Source organism: Lolium perenne, chromosome 4, assembly GCF_019359855.2.
Source record: "Lolium perenne isolate Kyuss_39 chromosome 4, Kyuss_2.0, whole genome shotgun sequence".
NCBI lineage: Eukaryota > Viridiplantae > Streptophyta > Magnoliopsida > Poales > Poaceae > Lolium > Lolium perenne.
The window spans coordinates 23,288,054-23,306,568 of NC_067247.2; the positions used below are offsets into that span (position 1 = coordinate 23,288,054).

The 18,515-nt window shown below is 45.9% G+C and overlaps 1 protein-coding gene and 1 pseudogene across 1 annotated transcript; both read right to left on the reverse strand.

Moving 5' to 3' along the window:
- LOC139838868 (uncharacterized) overlaps positions 1–15,228 on the reverse strand; it is a 34,918-nt pseudogene extending 19,690 nt beyond the window's left edge.
- A 1,183-nt stretch (positions 15,229–16,411) lies between these two features.
- Positions 16,412–18,260, reverse strand: LOC127291902 (uncharacterized). Its single transcript, XM_051321216.2, has 4 exons — positions 17,307–18,260; positions 17,027–17,199; positions 16,794–16,839; positions 16,412–16,602 (listed from the first exon to the last, which is right to left on the reverse strand). The coding sequence occupies exons 1-2, from the start codon at positions 18,136–18,138 to the stop codon at positions 17,033–17,035; spliced, it is 999 nt and encodes a 332-aa protein (XP_051177176.1). The 5' UTR covers positions 18,139–18,260; the 3' UTR covers positions 16,412–16,602; positions 16,794–16,839; positions 17,027–17,032.
- Between the last annotated feature and the right edge of the window lie 255 nt (positions 18,261–18,515).

Here is an 18,515-nt window from a genome sequence, read left to right on the forward strand (position 1 = left end):
TTTCGCTTGGGGACAAGCGAAGTCTAAGCTTGGGGGGAGTTGATACGTCCAATTTGCTGTTATTCATTGATATATTTCATATTTGGACATAATACTTATGTTATTTCATCTATTTTGCATGTTTCATGATTATTGGAGGATCGAGCACCGGAGCCAGGATTCTGCTGGAAAAAGCGCCGTCAGAATGCAATATTTCGGAAGATCAACAGTTGATGGAAATTATATCAAAAATCCTATTTTTCCAGATGACGAAGTGAGCCAGAAGGGGGAGCTGAGGGGACCCGAGGTGGGCCCACCCCATAGGCCGGCGCGGCCCAAGGCCTGGCCACGCCGCCCTGTGAGGAGGGGGCCCACAGCCCCCTCTCGCCTCCTTTTCTTCGCGAATGCCTTCGTCCCGAAAACCTAAGCTCCAGAGGGTACCTCGCGAAGAGTTACAGCCGCCTCTGCGAGGCGGAGAACACCAGAGAGAAAAGAGCTCTCCGGTGGGCTGAGATCCGCCGGGGAAATTCCCTCCCGGAGGGGGAAATTGACGCCATCGTCACCGCCATCAAGTTGGACATCATCTCCATCACCATCATCATCATCTTCATCATCATCACCGCCGTCTCCACCGCTGCACATCGTCACCGTTGTAGCAATTTGGGTTTGATCTTGATTGTTTGATAGGGGAAACTCTCCCGGTATTGATTTCTACTTGTTATTGATGCTATTGAGTGAAACCGTTGGACCAAGGTTTATGTTCAGATTGTTATTCATCATCATATCACCTCTGATCATGTTCCATATGATGTCTCGTGAGTAGTTCGTTTAGTTCTTGAGGACATGGGTGAAGTCTAAATGTTAGTAGTGAAGTATGGTTGAGTAATATTCAATGTTATGATATTTAAGTTGTGGTGTTATTCTTCTAGTGGTGTCGTGTGAACGTCGACTACACGACACTTCACCTTTATGGGCCTAGGGGAATGCATCTTGTATTCGTTTGCCAATTGCGGGGTTGCCGGAGTGACAGAAACCTAAACCCCCGTTGGTATATCGATGCAGGAGGGATCGCAGGATCTCAGAGTTTAAGGCTGTGGTTAGATTTATCTTAATTACTTTCTTGTAGTTGCGGATGCTTGCAAGGGGTATAATCACAAGTATGTATTAGTCCTAGGAAGGGCGGTACATTAGCACAGGTTCACCCACACAACACTTATCAAAACAATGAAGATTAATTAGCCGTATGTAGCGAAAGCACTAGACTAAAATCCCGTGTGTCCTCGAGAACGTTTGGTCATTATAAGTAAACAAACCGGCTTGTCCTTTGTGCTAAAAAGGATTGGGCCACTCGCTGCAATTGTTACTCTCGCACTTTACTTACTCGTACTTTATTCATCTGTTACATCAAAACCCCCTGAATACTTGTCTGTGAGCATTTACAGTGAATCCTTCATCGAAACTGCTTGTCAACACCTTCTGCTCCTCGTTGGGATCGACATTCTTACTTATCGAAGATACTACGATACACCCCTATACTTGTGGGTCATCAAAAACTAGCAACTAATTTTTTTGTGTTTTGTTTTAGTGCAGCAAACAAAGAAGTAAATAAAATAAAGCAAGACAAAAACAAAATAAAGAGATTGGAGGTGGAGACTCCCCTTGCAGCGTGTTTTGATCTCCCCGGCAACGGCGCCAGAAAAAGAGCTTGATACGCGTACAGTGCGTGTCCGTTGGGAACCCCAAGAGGAAGGTTTGATGCGTACAGCGGCAAGTTTTCCCTCAGTAAGAAACCAAGGTTCATCCGAACCCCCTCCAGTATTAAGTTGCAAACAACAGACAATTGCATTAAGTATGGTGCGTAATGTAATCAACAAATACATCCTTAGACATAGCATTGATGTTTTATCCCTAGTGGCAACAACACGTCCACAACCTTAGAACTTTCTGTCACTGTCCCAGATTTAATGGAGGCATGAAACCACTATCGAGCATAAATACTCCCTCTTGGAGTTACAAGTAACGACTTGGCCAGAGCCTCTACTAATAACAGAGAGCATGCAAGATCATAAACAACACATAGATAATAGATTGATAATCAACATAGCATAGTATTCATTATTCATCGGATCCCAACAAACGCAACATGTAGCATTACAAATAGATGATCTTGATCATGTTAGGCAGCTCACAAGATCCAACAATGATAGCACAATTAGGAGAAGAAGACCATCTAGCTACTGCTATGGACCCATAGTCCAGGGGTGAACTACTCACACATCACTCCGGAGGCGACCGTGGCGGTGAAGAATTCTCCGGGAGATGATTCCCCTCTCCGGCAGGGTGCCGGAGGCGATCTCCTGAATCCCCCGAGATGGGATTGGCGGCGGCGTCTCTGGAAGGTTTTCCGTATCGTGGCTCTCGGTACTGGGGTATTCGCGACGAAGACTTTAAGTAGGCGGAAGGGTGGAGTCGGAGGGCTGACGAGGGGGCCACACACTAGGGCCGGGCGGGCCCCCCCTGGGCCGCGCCGCCCTAGTGTGGCGGCGCCTCGTCGCCCCACTTCGGTTCCCTTTCGGTGTTCTGGAAGCTTCGTGGAAAAATAGGCCCCTGGGCGTTGATTTTGTCCAATTCCGAGAATATTTCCTTACTAGGATTTGTGAAACCAAAAACAGCAGAAAACAGCAACTGGCTCTTCGGCATCTCGTTAATAGGTTAGTGCCGGAAAATGCATAAATATGACATAAAGTATGTATAAAACATGTGAGTATCATCATAAAACAAGCATGGAACATAAGAAATTATCGATACGTTGGAGACGTATCAGCATCCCCAAGCTTAGTTCCTACTCGTCCCGAGTAGGTAAACGATAACAAAGATAATTTCTGAAGTGACATGCTATCATAATCTTGATCAATACTATTGTAAGCACATGTAATGAATGCAGCGATTCGAAGCAATGGTAAATACAATGAGTAAACAATTGAATCATATAGCAAAGACTTTTCATGAATAGTACTTTGAAGACAAGCATCGATAAGTCTTGCATAAGAGTTAACTCATAAAGCAATAAATTCAAAGTAAAGACATTGAAGCAACACAAAGGAAGATTAAGTTTCAGCGTTTTCTTTCAACTTGTAACATGTATATCTCACGGATATTGTCAATATAAAGTAATATAACAAGTGCAATATGCAAATATGTAGGAATCAATGCACAGTTAACACAAGTGTTTGCTTCTGAGATAGAAGGAAGTAGGTAAACTGACTCAACATAAAAGTAAAAGAATGACCCTTCGCAGAGGGAAGCATTGATTGCTATGTTTGTGCTAGAGCTTTTATTTTGAAAACAAGAAATAATTTTGTCAACGGTAGTAATAAAGCATATGTATTATGTAAATTATATCCTACAAGTTGCAAGCCTCATGCATAGTATACCAATAGTGCCCGCACCTTGTCCTAATTAGCTCGGATTACCTGGATTATCATCGCAATACATATGTTTTAACCAAGTATCACAAAGGTGTACCTCTATGCCGCCTGTACAAAGGTCTAAGGAGAAATCTCGCATTGGATTTCTCGCTTTTGATTATTCTCAACTTAGACATCCATACTGGGACAACATAGACAACAGATAATGAACTCCTATTTAATGCATAAGCATTTAGCAACAAATAATATTCTCATAAGAGATTGAGGATTGTTGTCCAAAACTGAAACTTCCACCATGGATCATGGCTTTAGTTAGCGGCCCAATGTTCTTCTCTAACAATATGCATACTCAAACCATTCAACTCATGGTAAATCGCCCTTACTTCAGACAAGACGAACATGCATAGCAACTCACATGATATTCAACAAAGTGTTGATGGCGTCCCCAGGAACATGGTTATCGCTCAACAAGCAACTTAATAAGAAATAAGATGCATAAGTACATATTCAATACCACAATAGTTTTTAGGCTATTTGTCCCATGAGCTATATATTGCAAAGACAAAGAAATAGAATTTTAAAGGTAGCACTCAAGCAATTTACTTTGGAATTGCGGAGAAATACCATGTAGTAGGTAGGTATGGTAGAAACAAGTGGCATAGTGTTAGGCTCAAGGATTTTGGATGCACGAGAAGTATTCCCTCTCAATACAAGGCTTAGGCTAGCAAGGTTATTTGAAACAAACACAAGTATGAACCGGTACAGCAAAACTCACATAAAAGACATATTGCAAGCATTATAAGACTCTACACCGTCTTCCTTGTTGTTCGACCCTTACTAGAAAAATATCTAGACCTTAGAGAGACCAATCATGCAAACCAAATTTTAGCAAGCTCTATGTATTTCTTCACTAATAGGTGCAAATTATATGATGCAAGAGCATAAACATGAGCACAACAATTGCCAAGTATCACATTATTCAAGATATTATACCATTTACCACATGTAGCATTTTCTGTTTCCAACCATATAACAATTTAACGAAGCAGTTCAACCTTCACCATGAACATTATGAGTAAAGCTAAGGACATATTTGTCCATATGCAACAGCGGAGCGTGTCTCTCTCCCACACAATGAATGCTAGGATCCAACTTTATTCAAACAAAAACAAAAATAAAAACATACAGACGCTCCAAGTAAAGCACATAAGATGTGATGGAATAAAAATGTAGTTTCACTAGAGGAACCTGATAATGTTGTCGATGAAGAAGGGGATGCCTTGGGCATCCCCAAGCTTAGATGCTTGAGTCTTCTTGAAATATGCAGCGATGAACCACCGGGGCATCCCCAAGCTTAGAGCTTTCACTCTCCTTGATCATATTGTATCATCCTCCTCTCTTGATCCTTGAAAACTTCCTCCACACCAAACTCAAAACAACTCATTAGAGGGTTAGTGCATAATCAAAATTCACATGTTCAGAGGTGACATAATCATTCTTAACACTTCTGGACATTGCACAAAGCTACTGAAAGTTAATGGAATAAAGAAATCCATCAAGCATAGCAAAACAGACAATGCGAAATAAAAGGCAGAATCTGTCAAAACAGAACAGTCCGTAAAGACGAATTTTTTAGGTGCAGCAGACTTGCACAAATGAAAATTCTCAAATTGAATGAAAGTTGCGTACATATCTGAGGATCACTCACGTAAATTGGTAGAATTTTCTGAGTTACCTATAGAGACTACTGCTCAAATTCGTGACAGCAAGAAATCTGTTTCTGCGCAGCAATCCAAATCTAGTATGAACCTTACTATCAAAGACTTTACTTGGCACAACAATGCAACAAAATTAAGATAAGGAGAGGTTGCTACAGTAGTAATAACTTCCAAGACTCAAATATAAAACAAAAATACTGTAGTAAAATCATGGGTTGTCTCCCATAAGCGCTTTTCTTTAACGCCTTTCAGCTAGGCGCAGAAAGTGTATATCAAGTAACATCAAGAGATGAAGCATCAACATCATAATTTGTTCTAATGAAAGAATCAAAAGGTAACTTTATTCTCTTTCTAGGGAAGTGTTCCATACCTTTCTTGAGAAGAAATTGATATTTAATATTACCTTCCTTCATATCAATAATAGCACCAACAGTTCGAAGAAAAGGTCTTCCCAATATAATGGGACAAGATGCATTGCATTCAATATCCAACACAACAAAATCAACGGGGACAAGGTTATTGTTAACAGTAATGCGAACATTATCAACTCTCCCCAAAGGTTTCTTTGTAGAATTATCAGCAAGATTAACATCCAAGTAACAATTTTTCAATGGTGGCAAGTCAAGCATGTTATAGATTTTTCTAGGCATAACGGAAATACTTGCACCAAGATCACATAAAGCATTACAATCAAAGTCATTGACCTTCATCTTAATGATGGGCTCCCAACCATCCTCTAGCTTCCTAGGAATAGAAGCTTCACGTTCTAATTTCTCTTCTCTAGCTTTTATGAGAGCATTTGTAATATGTTTTGTAAAGGCCAAATTTATAGCACTAGCATTAGGACTTTTAGCAAGTTTTTGTAAGAACTTTATAACTTCAGAGATGTGACAATCATCAAAATCTAAACCATTATAATCTAAAGCAATGGGATCATTGTCCCCAATGTTGGAAAAAATTTCAACAGTTTTATCACAAGCAGTTTCAGCAGTTTTAGCAGGTTCCGGCAGTTTTGCAGGCTTTGCATTAGAAGTAGAAACATTGCCAACACCAATTATTTTACCATTGATAGTAGGAGGTGTAGCAACATGTGGAGCATTGGCGTTACTAGTGGTGGTAATAGTCCAAACTTTAGCTATATTATCTTCTTTAGCATTTTCTTCTTTTTCCCACCTAGCACGCAATTCGGCCATCAATCTTATATTCTCATTAATTCTAACTTGGATGGCGTTTGCTGTAGCAAATGACTTAATATCTTTATCTTCATTAGGCATAACTTTCAATTTTAAAAGATCAACATCAGCAGCAAGACTATCGACTTTAGAAGCAAGTATATCAATTTTCCCAAGCTTTTCTTCAACAGATTTGTTAAAAGCAGTTTGTGTACTAATAAATTCTTTAAGCATGGCTTCAAGTCCAGGGGGTGTATTACTATTATTGCTGTAAGAATTCCCATAAGAATTACCATAACCGTTACCATTATTATAAGGATATGGCCTATAGTTGTTACTAGAATTGTTCCGATAAGCATTGTTGTTAAAATTATTATTTTTAATGAAGTTCACATCAACATGTTCTTCTTGAGCAACCAATGAAGCTAACGGAACATTATTAGGATCAACATTAGTCCTACCATTCACAAGCATAGACATAATAGCATCAATCTTATCACTCAAGGAGGAGGTTTCTTCGACAGAATTTACCTTCTTACCTTGTGGAGCTCTTTCCGTGTGCCATTCAGAGTAATTAACCATCATATTACCAAGAAGCTTTGTTGCGGCGCCTAGAGTGATGGACATAAAGGTACCTCCAGCAGCTGAATCCAATAGGTTCCGTGAAGAAAAATTCAGTCCTGCATAAAAGGTTTGGATGATCATCCAAGTAGTCAGTCCATGGGTTGGGCAATTTTTAACCAAAGATTTCATTCTTTCCCATGCTTGGGAAACATGCTCATTATCCAATTTCTTAAAATTCATTATGCTACTTCTCAAAGATATAATTTTAGCAGGAGGATAATATCTACCAATGAAAGCATCCTTACATTTAGTCCATGAATCAATACTATTCTTAGGCAGAGATAGCAACCAATCTTTAGCTCTTCCTCTTAGTGAGAAAGGAAACAATTTTAATTTTATAATGTCACCATCTACATCCTTATACTTTTGCACTTCACATAGTTCAACAAAATTATTGAGATGGGCAGCAGCATCATCAGAACTAACACCAGGAAATTGCTCTCTCATAACAAGATTTAGTAAAGCAGGTTTAATTTCAAATAATTCTGCTGTAGTGGCAGGTGGAGCAATAGGTGTGCATAAGAAATCATTATTATTTGTGTTTGTGAAGTCACACAACTTAGTATTTTCAGGAGTACCCATTTTAGCAATAGTAAATAAAGCAAACTAGATAAAGTAAATGCAATTAACTAATTTTTTTATGTTTTTCATATGGAGATCAAGACAGAACATAAAGTAAAACTAGCAACTAATTTTTTGTGTTTTGTTTTAGTACAGCAAACAAAGAAGTAAATAAAATAAAGCAAGACAAAAACAAAATAAAGAGATTGGAGGTGGAGACTCCCCTTGCAGCGTGTCTTGATCTCCCCGGCAACGGCGCAAGAAAAAGAGCTTGATACGCGTACAGCACGCGTCCGTTGGGAACCCCAAGAGGAAGGTGTGATGCGTACATCGGCAAGTTTTCCCTCAGTAAGAAACCAAGGTTTATCGAACCAGTAGGAGCCAAGAAGCACGTTGAAGGTTGATGGCGGTGGAGTGTAGTGCGGCGCAACACCAGGGATTCCGGCGCCAACGTGGAACCTGCACAACACAACCAAATTACTTTGCCCCAACGTGACAGTGAGGTTGTCAATCTCACCGGCTTGCTGTAACAAAGGATTAGATGTATAGTGTGGATGATGATGTTTGCAGAAAACAGTAGAACGAGAATTGCAGTAGATTGTATTCGATGTAAAAGAATGGACCGGGGTCCACAGTTCACTAGTGGTGTCTCTCCCATAAGATAAATAGCATGTTGGGTGAACAAATTACAGTTGGGCAATTGACAAATAAAGAGGGCATGACCATGCACATACATGTTATGATGAGTATTGTGAGATTTAATTGGGCATTACGACAAAGTACATAGACCGCTATCCAGCATGCATCTATGCCTAAAAATTCCACCTTCAGGTTATCATCCGAACCCCCTCCAGTATTAAGTTGCAAACAACAGACAATTGCATTAAGTATGGTGCGTAATGTAATCAACAAATACATCCTTAGACATAGCATTGATGTTTTATCCCTAGTGGCAACAGCACATCCACAACCTTAGAACTTTCTGTCATTGTCCCAGATTTAATGGAGGCATGAACCCACTATCGAGCATAAATACTCCCTCTTGGAGTTACAAGTAACGACTTGGCCAGAGCCTCTACTAATAACAGAGAGCATGCAAGATCATAAACAACACATAGATAATAGATTGATAATCAACATAGCATAGTATTGATTATTCATCGGATCCCAACAAACGCAACATGTAGCATTACAAATAGATGATCTTGATCATGTTAGGCAGCTCACAAGATCCAACAATGATAGCACAATTAGGAGAAGACGACCATCTAGCTACTGCTATGGACCCATAGTCCAGGGGTGAACTACTCACACATCACTCCGGAGGTGACCATGGCGGTGAAGAATCCTCCGGGAGATGATTCCCCTCCCCGGCAGGGTGCCGGAGGCGATCTCCTGAATCCCCCGAGATGGGATTGGCGGCGGCGGCGTCTCTGGAAGGTTTTTCGTATCGTGGCTCTCGGTACTGGGGTATTCGCGATGAAGACTTTAAGTAGGCGGAAGGGCGGAGTCGGAGGGCTGACGAGGGGGCCACACACTAGGTCCACGCGGGCCCCCCTGGGCCGCGCCGCCCTAGTGTGGCGGCGCCTCGTCGCCCCACTTCGGTTCTCTTTCGGTGTTCTGGAAGCTTCGTGGAAAAATAGGCCCCTGGGCGTTGATTTCGTCCAATTCCGAGAATATTTCCTTACTAGGATTTCTGAAACCAAAAACAGCAGAAAACAGCAACTGGCTCTTCGGCATCTCGTTAATAGGTTAGTGCCGGAAAATGCATAAATATGACATAAAGTATGTATAAAACATGTGAGTATCATCATAAAACAAGCATGGAACATAAGAAATTATCGATACGTTGGAGACGTATCATTTAACACGGTACATCTTAGTTCTCCCTTGCAATTGGCTTATTAAGATCTGATAAATTCTAGAGATCATGCCTTGTATTAGAGTACAAGGCTGCATCTTCTGAATATTTGGTTAGATGACCTCCTTCAGGTCTATGCATAAGGGAGCAACGAAAAAGTCGAAAAAAAACCCCTCGTCTCGCGACCGAGTCGTCCCCCGCGGGCGACGCGGCCGCGCCGCCGCCGCCCCTCGTCTCGCGCCTCCCTCCTCCTTTTCTCCCCCGCCGTCGTCGGCGTGCGTCGCCGGGTAAGGCCCGGATGGCGCCGGCAGCGGTGGCCCCTCGCGATTCCCCTCTCGGTCGGCGCCTGCGCGGGGTAGGTGCGGCCTGGTGGTGCTCCTCGGCCGGCGGCGGTTCGGCGTGGCGGCGTGATTCCCGCACGACGGGTGGAAGGAGGTGCGGCGGTGCCGTCGTTGGCGGCAGAGCAGCACAGGCGGTGGTGCTAGGGCGGGCTAGTTCAGCCCAGATCTGGGCCTAGATTGGGGCCCATATGGGTTGGACGGGCTGTCTGCTCCGGACGCGCTGGTGATGCTCCCTAGAGGCAGAGAAGGCGCGACAGCGGTGGCTGGGTGGCGGTGGTGCTCTGGCCGGCCTACTGCAGCATGGCCATGGGGACTTTACGGGTCTGTGAGGACCCGGCCGGGCCAGGCGGGCCTGGTTTGACCTCGATGCCATGTCCGGTCGGCTACCGCGAAGGCGGTGGAGGTAGTTCCCTCCCGCGCGGCTGAGGCACTGCTACCCCCGACCCGGCTGCCTCTCTTCTCTGCATCTAGGCCCTGCTCCGAGGTCCATAGCTTGATGGCGAGGATGGCTTCAAGACCGTGGTGGCGTGTGCTGGTGGGTGGCAAGCTAGGTGGAGCACATCGGATCGTCCGGGTTTGTGGGTTTGGTGGGCGGGAGAAATCCTAGTTGGCATGCCCGACACCGACGCGGTGACGCCTGTGGGTGTCGCCCTACCTTCCTGAAGGGTGTCGGTTGTCCCTCTTCCCCAATCCCTTCCGCGTATCGGGGGAAACCCTAGGATTAGTCCGGGCAGCAGCGGCGTTGTCGTCGTTTTCCTTGTTGAAGGTGCTGCTTGATATGCGGCGTTTCGGTGTGTGCTTGGAGTGTGGTGGAATTCTCCGGAGGGCGCAGCGGTTGCGAGTCGTCTTTGTTCTTGTCAAGCTGCCGGTGTTGGCATTATTTTCTTTTTCCTATTTCTCTTGTGTTCTTTTGGGCTTTGGTTGTACTACGGCCCCAGCGTGCTTGTTGTATCGGTCGGTTGCTATATTAATATAGCGGGGCGAAAGCCTATTTCGAGGAGATGACCTCCTTCATTTTTTTTTATCTTTCATAACAACTATTCAAGCTAATGAAGGTTAGCTTACTCTTGCTGTAAAAATGTATCTAAATTGCTACTTTTTGATAGACTTAGATGTTTAGTAGTAAAAAATTGTAAGATTGAAAATAAAAGAATATTTTACTGCTTGAAGCATTTTGGAGTTCGTGCCGTGTCACGTTATATATCTTTTGACATACATATATGTATGGTAGGGTGCTACGTTTGCTTTTGAAGTTATTGACCCCTAAGCTTTTTTTTCCTTTTGTTTTTCCCCTTTCATATTTTTCGCGAACAATGCGTATTTTGAGTAGCCATATCAGACATGTATTCACTTCAGGTTTTCCTTATTCTCTCATAGGTAAGATATATTTTGTCAGGTGGACGCATGAGGGGGTCTGATTGTGGTTTGGGCTGTGTGACCTAAGAGACTTCTAGGAACTTTATAGTGCGGAGGAGTGAAGTTGTGGGCTAAATGATTAGTCGTGGTTTGACCACTTATTAAGATTTGAGAACATACATTTAGGTCACACCCTCTTTACCGGATTATCAGTAGTTATAGATTGTAATGGGACAGTGGTTGTGCTTGTATAAATTTATGTATATCTCTCAAAGTCCCTGTACTATTTGATATGGCACCATTGGGTTAGCAGCGCATGGGGTACCAGGCCCTCCTCTCACTATATTGCTCCCTGAGTTAGGAGGTTTCTTATCAGTTGAAGTTGGCTCTCATGCTATGTGTAAGAGAAAGGAAGGAGAGTAAAATAGAACCTAATGTATTTATGAACCTTGCATATTTTGGAAAATTGTTAGATATTTTAGAACTCAAGTCAGAGTGAAAAACACCAAGATTTACTCTTCTCTAAAGTGGGATGATGATTGTTGAAATTATGGTTGGAAGCATGTAACTCCTGACTCGGTAACTAATGAACCAAACCAAGTTCTATCATTACGTATTGAGCTTAACAAGCCAAGTTAATGACTTATCTATTTAAGTTGAATGCAAATGTTGGCACATACAAAGTATAATGACGGTTTTGTCAGTGAGGTGACATCGATAAGTATATTGAATGCTTTGTTGGAGTGATGTGACTATGTTGCGAAATGGTGATATGTATAACGGTGAAAGAGGTGAAGCCAAGGGGCAGTGACAAAGGAGAAGCAATGATAATTGCATCCTTGCCATTCAGAGAGAAAATGTTTGGTGTACGTGGAAGACGAGAAGGATGTTAAAAAGCAATGATTAAGTTTGAGTAATCCAAATTCTATGTTTATTTCCTCTGTCAGACGGTGTAGTTGTTGTTAAAATTTAGATTAGTTATGTACTCTATATTTACATGTGCGGCAAAAGAAAAACTTGATTTGCAACAATATTTTCCATTTATTTGCAGAAATTTGTCTGGTTACTTAATGTTTACTTATATGCTTTCATGGGATGGTAAAATATTTGTTCATCGAATTTACACCGTGAGTACCCTATGTTCACATTCTTATATTTTTAATGAAAAAAAAAACTTCATGCAAACTCGATAGTTTGCTTGTGCGGGATGGCTACGAGTTGAGGATGAAGTTTCATGCAAACTCGATAGTTTGCTTGTGCGGGATGGCTACGAGTTGAGGAGGAAGTTTTGATACACATACGCAAGTATCTTGCTAATGAAGTTGAAGCCAATATTCTTGATGTTGCGAGCATACATTAGTCGCGTCAAGGGACCATGGCTTTAATAAATAATATAAGAAATAATGTGTCGGTCGTTGCATTTTATACTCATTACACCGAATTATGTGATGTGATCTTAGGATATTTTAAATATCATATGGTTATTTTTATGTACTAAATGTTTACGCGCATTATATACACGTGTAATATTTGTGATACTATGCATAAAGTAGGGAGTCATATAATATTGTAACACTAGGCATAAGGCAAGAAGCCGTGGCGAAGCACGGGCATTCTACTAGTAAATATAGAAATGTGTGGAACTTTGGAATATCACATTCAATTTTTCAAGGAAATCCCCATCCGGAGGACAGATCAGAAGATACAAGCCCAACAAGACGGAGTATAAAGAGACAAGCCCAACAAGACAGAGTATGCCAGGAGAGGACGAGAGGAGCTCCTCCTACCCCCTCTCTCTCATTTCATCGTCACCGCATGCACATGTCCTCTACTGAGACTTACCGCCTTCTCGCGCTTCACCACGCGAGGAACCCCGAGGCATGTCGCCTCCCGATTCGTGCGCTACCGGGCTATCTCTCGGGAATAACGCGATAGTGTGTCACCTCCTATGCTGAGACCCGCCGCACTGTACACCACTTAGGTTGGCTACCCACGTTGGTTGGACCTTGCTCCCAAGCGCCGAAGGTCCCGGTCGTAACCTATTGTTCCCCTCAACAGGCAAGTGACCCAAGCCAGCAGAGCCGCACTCCACCGGTAAGGCCTCGACACCTCGTTAAGTGGTTGACTGGTTTCTGCGTGTCAATTCCCAGCCCCACGAGACACCCGCGGAAACACGCCATAGGCTATTTTGCGGTCGGGGATAGGAAGAAATAATCTCAACAAGGTTTCCCATGGAAACTCGTCGGATCAATCGGAACAATACTATGCAAAACAGAAAACTTGAAGTAAGGGATTCAAGTGAAAGTGTATTAGAGTGGAATTAAGTGGATTCGGTGTGGCTGGTATTTTCACCCAACCTTGTGGGGTTTATATACCCAAAATCTCATTTAACCCACTTGTGCAAAACAAGGCCTAAAAGGTCTAGGAAAGGCTCCGCCCCGCCGCCGATTGACGTCCCCATGAGTCTTGATCAGTTCGTGTCTTGTCGCCCCTACTCGCGGAGCTGTGCCAAACTACCGATCCGCACCCCTCCTCTCGGAGTCGTGGCGTTTCGCGCCCCTACCAAAGGACGCCCTTGCGGCCAAGATCCATACCTCTCATCTGCGCAACACACCAAAAAGCAAGACCCCTTCATGGGGGACCACGAAGTAGTGAAGCTGGGCACAAAGGTCGGAAAAGAGCATCCCGGCACAAGATTCAGGTAGGGCCCACATCCCGACCTGGGATACTCCCTTGCCGTGTGGCGATTCGCATCGCCCATAATCACTGGACAAATTTTGCTCCGCGAGTCTAGATTATGATTTTGGAGAACATGTCGAAACCAATTTATGGAGTTAAGACAGACTAGCAAAAGAGTCCTATGCAATGCGGTCAATTTCATTTGTATGGAGTTTTACGCGAGAGTATGTCGATGTCAAGCTAGCTCATCTTAATTCCTCACTCTAGACCGATCAGTTATTTAGGTTTTGGATAGAGACCCGTATGGCGACTTGCAGAGAGAACATATTTGGATCGAGAGATACAGAAGGTGCACATGGCATTGGTTACCTGCTAGTGCCACTCTGACAGTCAGCATGCTCACACCATGGTAGTCCACAGACCTCCCAGCAACCTGCATTTTTTTCTTCACATCTCAGCGTCGATCACTGGCTAATGGCTACTGCCGATGGTCAGCTCAGTCTGTTCACAGAATGTTCAGAGGCTTCAGACGTGCGCAGTACCAACAGCGGGACCCTGCTCCCTGCATTCCATCAGATCAAATAGAGTGGTAGTAAGGGTGTGTTTGGTTTTGGAAGCAATGACAATGTAATGGACTGGTTCCATTCCACCATAATGAAATGGTTCCATCCCTATGTTTGGTTGGAGAGAATGACATGGAATGGAATGGTTCCATCTCATGCTTGGCTGGAAAAATTTAACACTTGTTATAATGTTTTGAGGGAAGCTAGCTGTTCGTGGACTGTGCAAGGTACTTGCTGTGTGTATGTAAGAGCATCTCCAACAGGCGCGGTATATCGCGGCGCGCTATACCGCCGTTTCGACGCGCTGCAAACCGCTGGCGCGCGTGCTAGCGATTTTTCCCCCGCTGGAGGCTGCATTTTGCAGCGCGCGTTGGTGCGGGAAAAAGGCACCTCCGCCGGAGGCTGTATTTTGCAGCGCGTTTCGACCGTTAAATTCAAAATTAATCAACCGAACGATTAAAATTTGATCGAAAATACGAATATTTAAAAAGTTCAACGATACAGCGCGGCATAGTAGTCGAAAACGAAAATCTAACTACTCGGAGTCCCAATCGAAGTCCGACGAGTGCGTGCTCGGAGTCGTCTCCGACACCGGCATCGACGTCCACTCGAAGGAGGAGGAGGAGGACACAACGATTGTCGACGGCCCTGCGCCGTTCTTCTTCTCCTCCGCCTTCCTCGCCGCCTTCTCGGCCCTCGCCGCCTTCCTCGCGGCGGACTCGGCGCGGCGCTTCTCGCTGCTCGCCTTCTTCTTCGCCTTGAGCGCCGCCTTCTCCTCCTCCTTCTGCGCGTAGAAGGCCTCCATCGCGGCGAGGTCTTCGGGGAACTGCCGCGCCCACTCGACGCGCATCGCCTCGTCGCGCTCCGCGATGAGGAGACGCTGCTCCAGCTCGCGTCGCCGGCGCGCCTGCTCCTGCGTGATGACGGGCGACGGCGGTGCGAGCATCTCCGCCTGCTCGCGGGTGTAGATGTCGTGGAAGTTTAACGACCGCCGGGAGCGGCCGAGCCGCCACGCGACGGCGTCGTAGGCGCGCGCCGCCTCGTGCGCCGTGTCGAATGTGCCGAGACGAATCCGCTCCTCGCCGGAGCGGATCTCCGCGTCAAATCGGCCGCTCGGCCGCGCGCGGACGCCGTGGTAGCCGGAGGATGGGCGGCGGCGCGGCGGCATCTTCGCGTCGTCGGGGAACGGCCGGAGGTGAAGCAGCGCGGGAGGGAGAGCGGCGGGAGAGAGAGAGGCGCGGGAGGAAGACGCGTGGGAGGAGTCACAGTCGCCGCTTCGCGCGTGTCGTCTAAATAGCGCGCGCGGCAGCCGACGCGGCAGATTACCCGCGCGGGATGGCGCAAACGCGGACGCGCGGCAAACTTTTTAGCGCGCGCGCTTTTTTCCCGCGCCTGCTGGAGCTGCGCGCGAGCGCCCGCGCGCGCCAAATCGGCGGTTTTTTTGCCGCGCGAGCCTTTTAGCGCGCCTGTTGGAAATGCTCTAAGGTCTATAGTGTGCTCCTTGTAGAGTCTGAAAGTGACATTCCAGCAAGAAGCATAAAAGTGTCCTGTTATAATGAGCTTGGCAGAGAAATTTGACAAGAAATTGATGATCAGCTCATTTTAAGGTGTTGCCGAAACTGGAATGGACGAGTACTCCATGAAAAACGCAGCAAGGAAAATGGCTCTTGGCCTGCACACTTGATTTAGTTTCCGTGGAAGCGATCCGCTCACATTTGCACGCAATGCTTTCTGCATCTTCCGTGTTGAAGTAGTTCTGAGAGAGAAGCTACGACGAGTAGCACTGGTCATAGCCCAAGAACATCATGCGCGTGAACAGATCGATTTATCCAGTTCTTCACCGGCAACAGCAGCCAGCAGGGGATGCTGATAAATATTGGCCGTTGTGATTCATCGATCCATCGCCTCCCTGAGTACAATTACAAGAACGTGCGCTTCGATCGATACCTCTCCTCTTTGTAGTAGGTTATCTACTTATAGTGATCTCCATTTGGCAGCTCAGATCAAATACATTTTCCAGCTCCATTTCAGAGGTTCGAATCAACTGGTGTGGTGCCATTCATGCATAAATGTTGCTTACTTAAGTACTAAGGGATTACTGGCTTAGTAGTACCCGATATGCACATAACTAAACAAACTAAAACATAAGATCGCATAGACTTCCTGGTCGATCACACACACATACACACCACACAAACATTAACCACTAAGAAGGAAAACGTGAAACACATATACGACGACCCCAGATATATAGGCACGCTCGGTAGCGCGTCTTGTTGTTGGGGGTTGTTGTTGCTTGATCTGATCATCCTTGTTACCCCTGTGAAAATATGTAGTTAAGGCATGTGTAAGAAACATAAGATTTATATGAAAATATGTCATCAAATTGAAGTCAAGGTATACTGAATGTTATCTAGGTATCTAGGAGAACAAAAAGAAAACATTTTTAGTTTGCAAAATGCCAAATGGAACTTAGTTCAACCAACTAGACAGTAGTCAGTACTAGTGTACCTGGCGGCTGCAAGGAGATATCCGGTGCTTTCTCCTTGCATGCAACCTACACAAGATACCCCAACAACAAAAGAAGTTACAAAAAAAAACCTGAAATTGCTTGACAGCATTTTCACTTTCACATGATCATGCAGGTTCTAAAATTTAATTTCAGAAAAGCTTAAATACTAGCAAACTAAAAAGGCATTTAAATCAGAATGCAAATAGCAACAGAAAAGTAGTAGTATTCGCACCAGATATCATTTGAAAACAGCTCCTGCCGCTGCTGCTGCTTCAGCGTCGTCCTTCTTCTTCTCTTCATTATCTGTCTTCTCTTGTTTAGCAGAAAGGGCAGCGCAGAGGGCATAGACCAGAACAATAAGAATTGATGCTCCAGCAATGCCTCCAAGGATGGCACCAAGCAATACTGAAAAGAGAAGGTAGACTGTATTAGCTAGCTCATTGTGATCCTTTGGCGCGCCATTCTAAGATTGCAGTTGAGATGTGTGTGTGTGAGAGAGAGAGAGAGGTCACCGAAGCCCGAGGAGTCCCCCGTTTCTCGAGGAGGCAGCACAGTGGAGACGTTGAAGGCTAGGTAGCAGTTGAAGCCCAGCACCGCTGCCGCGACGCCGCCGTGGCGGTCGGCGTGGCGGTCCCAGTCCACCGCCCGCGCCGAGTGCTGCAGGCACCGGACGCACTCCGCCTCCGTGCGGTCCCTCGCGCACTGCCCCAGCACGTGCGCCGTGCTCATCGCGGGCGCTACGCCGTACATGGTCGCGCCCCCCGTGCCCAGCATCCGCGCGCTCGAGATGTTGTCGGCCGCGCCCTGAGCCGCGACTTGCGCCATGTAGACCAGCTGAGCATGGAAGTAGTACTCGTCCTTGTATGCCGCCACCGCGTCGGCGCCGGGGACAGGGACGGCGTCGTCGCCCCGGAGGAGGAGGCGCGACCGGAAGGCGTCCTCGCGTGGCGTGGATGCGTCGGTGTCGGCGTAGGCGACGAAGCAGCGGTCGCTCCAGACGCCGGCGCGGCGGGTGGTAGCGCCGCAGCCGGAGGCGAGGCTCCTGGCCGCGACGGACAGGCAACGTCGGCACTCGGACGGCGCCGTGGACTCGCCGAAGCAGAGGCCGCGTGCGAACGCCACGCCGGTGGGGGAGCGCAGGGACGCGAAGCCCGTCGACGCGGCGGCCGAGGGGAGGGCGCGGAGGAGTCGGAGCAGGTCCGTGCGGAGTGCAGTGCCGTTGGTGGTGAGCGTCGGCTCGTAGCACTGGATCAGGAAGCTGCCTGCAGTGTCGTCGCAGGAGCCTGGGAGCGGCGTCGCCGCGACGAGGAGGGAGAGGAGGAGGAGGCTTGTGATCGCTGCCATTCTTGATTCTTGTCCTTTGGCACTTGGAGTGAGGGGAGGCAGCTAGGCGAGGCAAGATGTTTCGATCGAGCTCGACCACGCCCGGTCTTGGTTATAAGCTGCGGCAACGATGCTGGAGCACAATTTTTTTCTTCCAAAAGACCAAAACTGGTGAGGTTGTAGCCTGCATCTCTACTGAACACGTCGCTGTAGCGTGGGCACGGTCAGGTTCCGAAAGAGGGACGGCTGTAACCGCTGCGTGCCGAGAGTGGTAGGTTTTGCAACCGTGAACATGTGATGTGCCGGCCTAGTTCAGAAGAAAGTTGATGCGCGTGAAGCCGTGAACGCACCAGGCAGCAAGAGAGAAAATAATTGAGGAGACTACGCAAGCTAGGCGT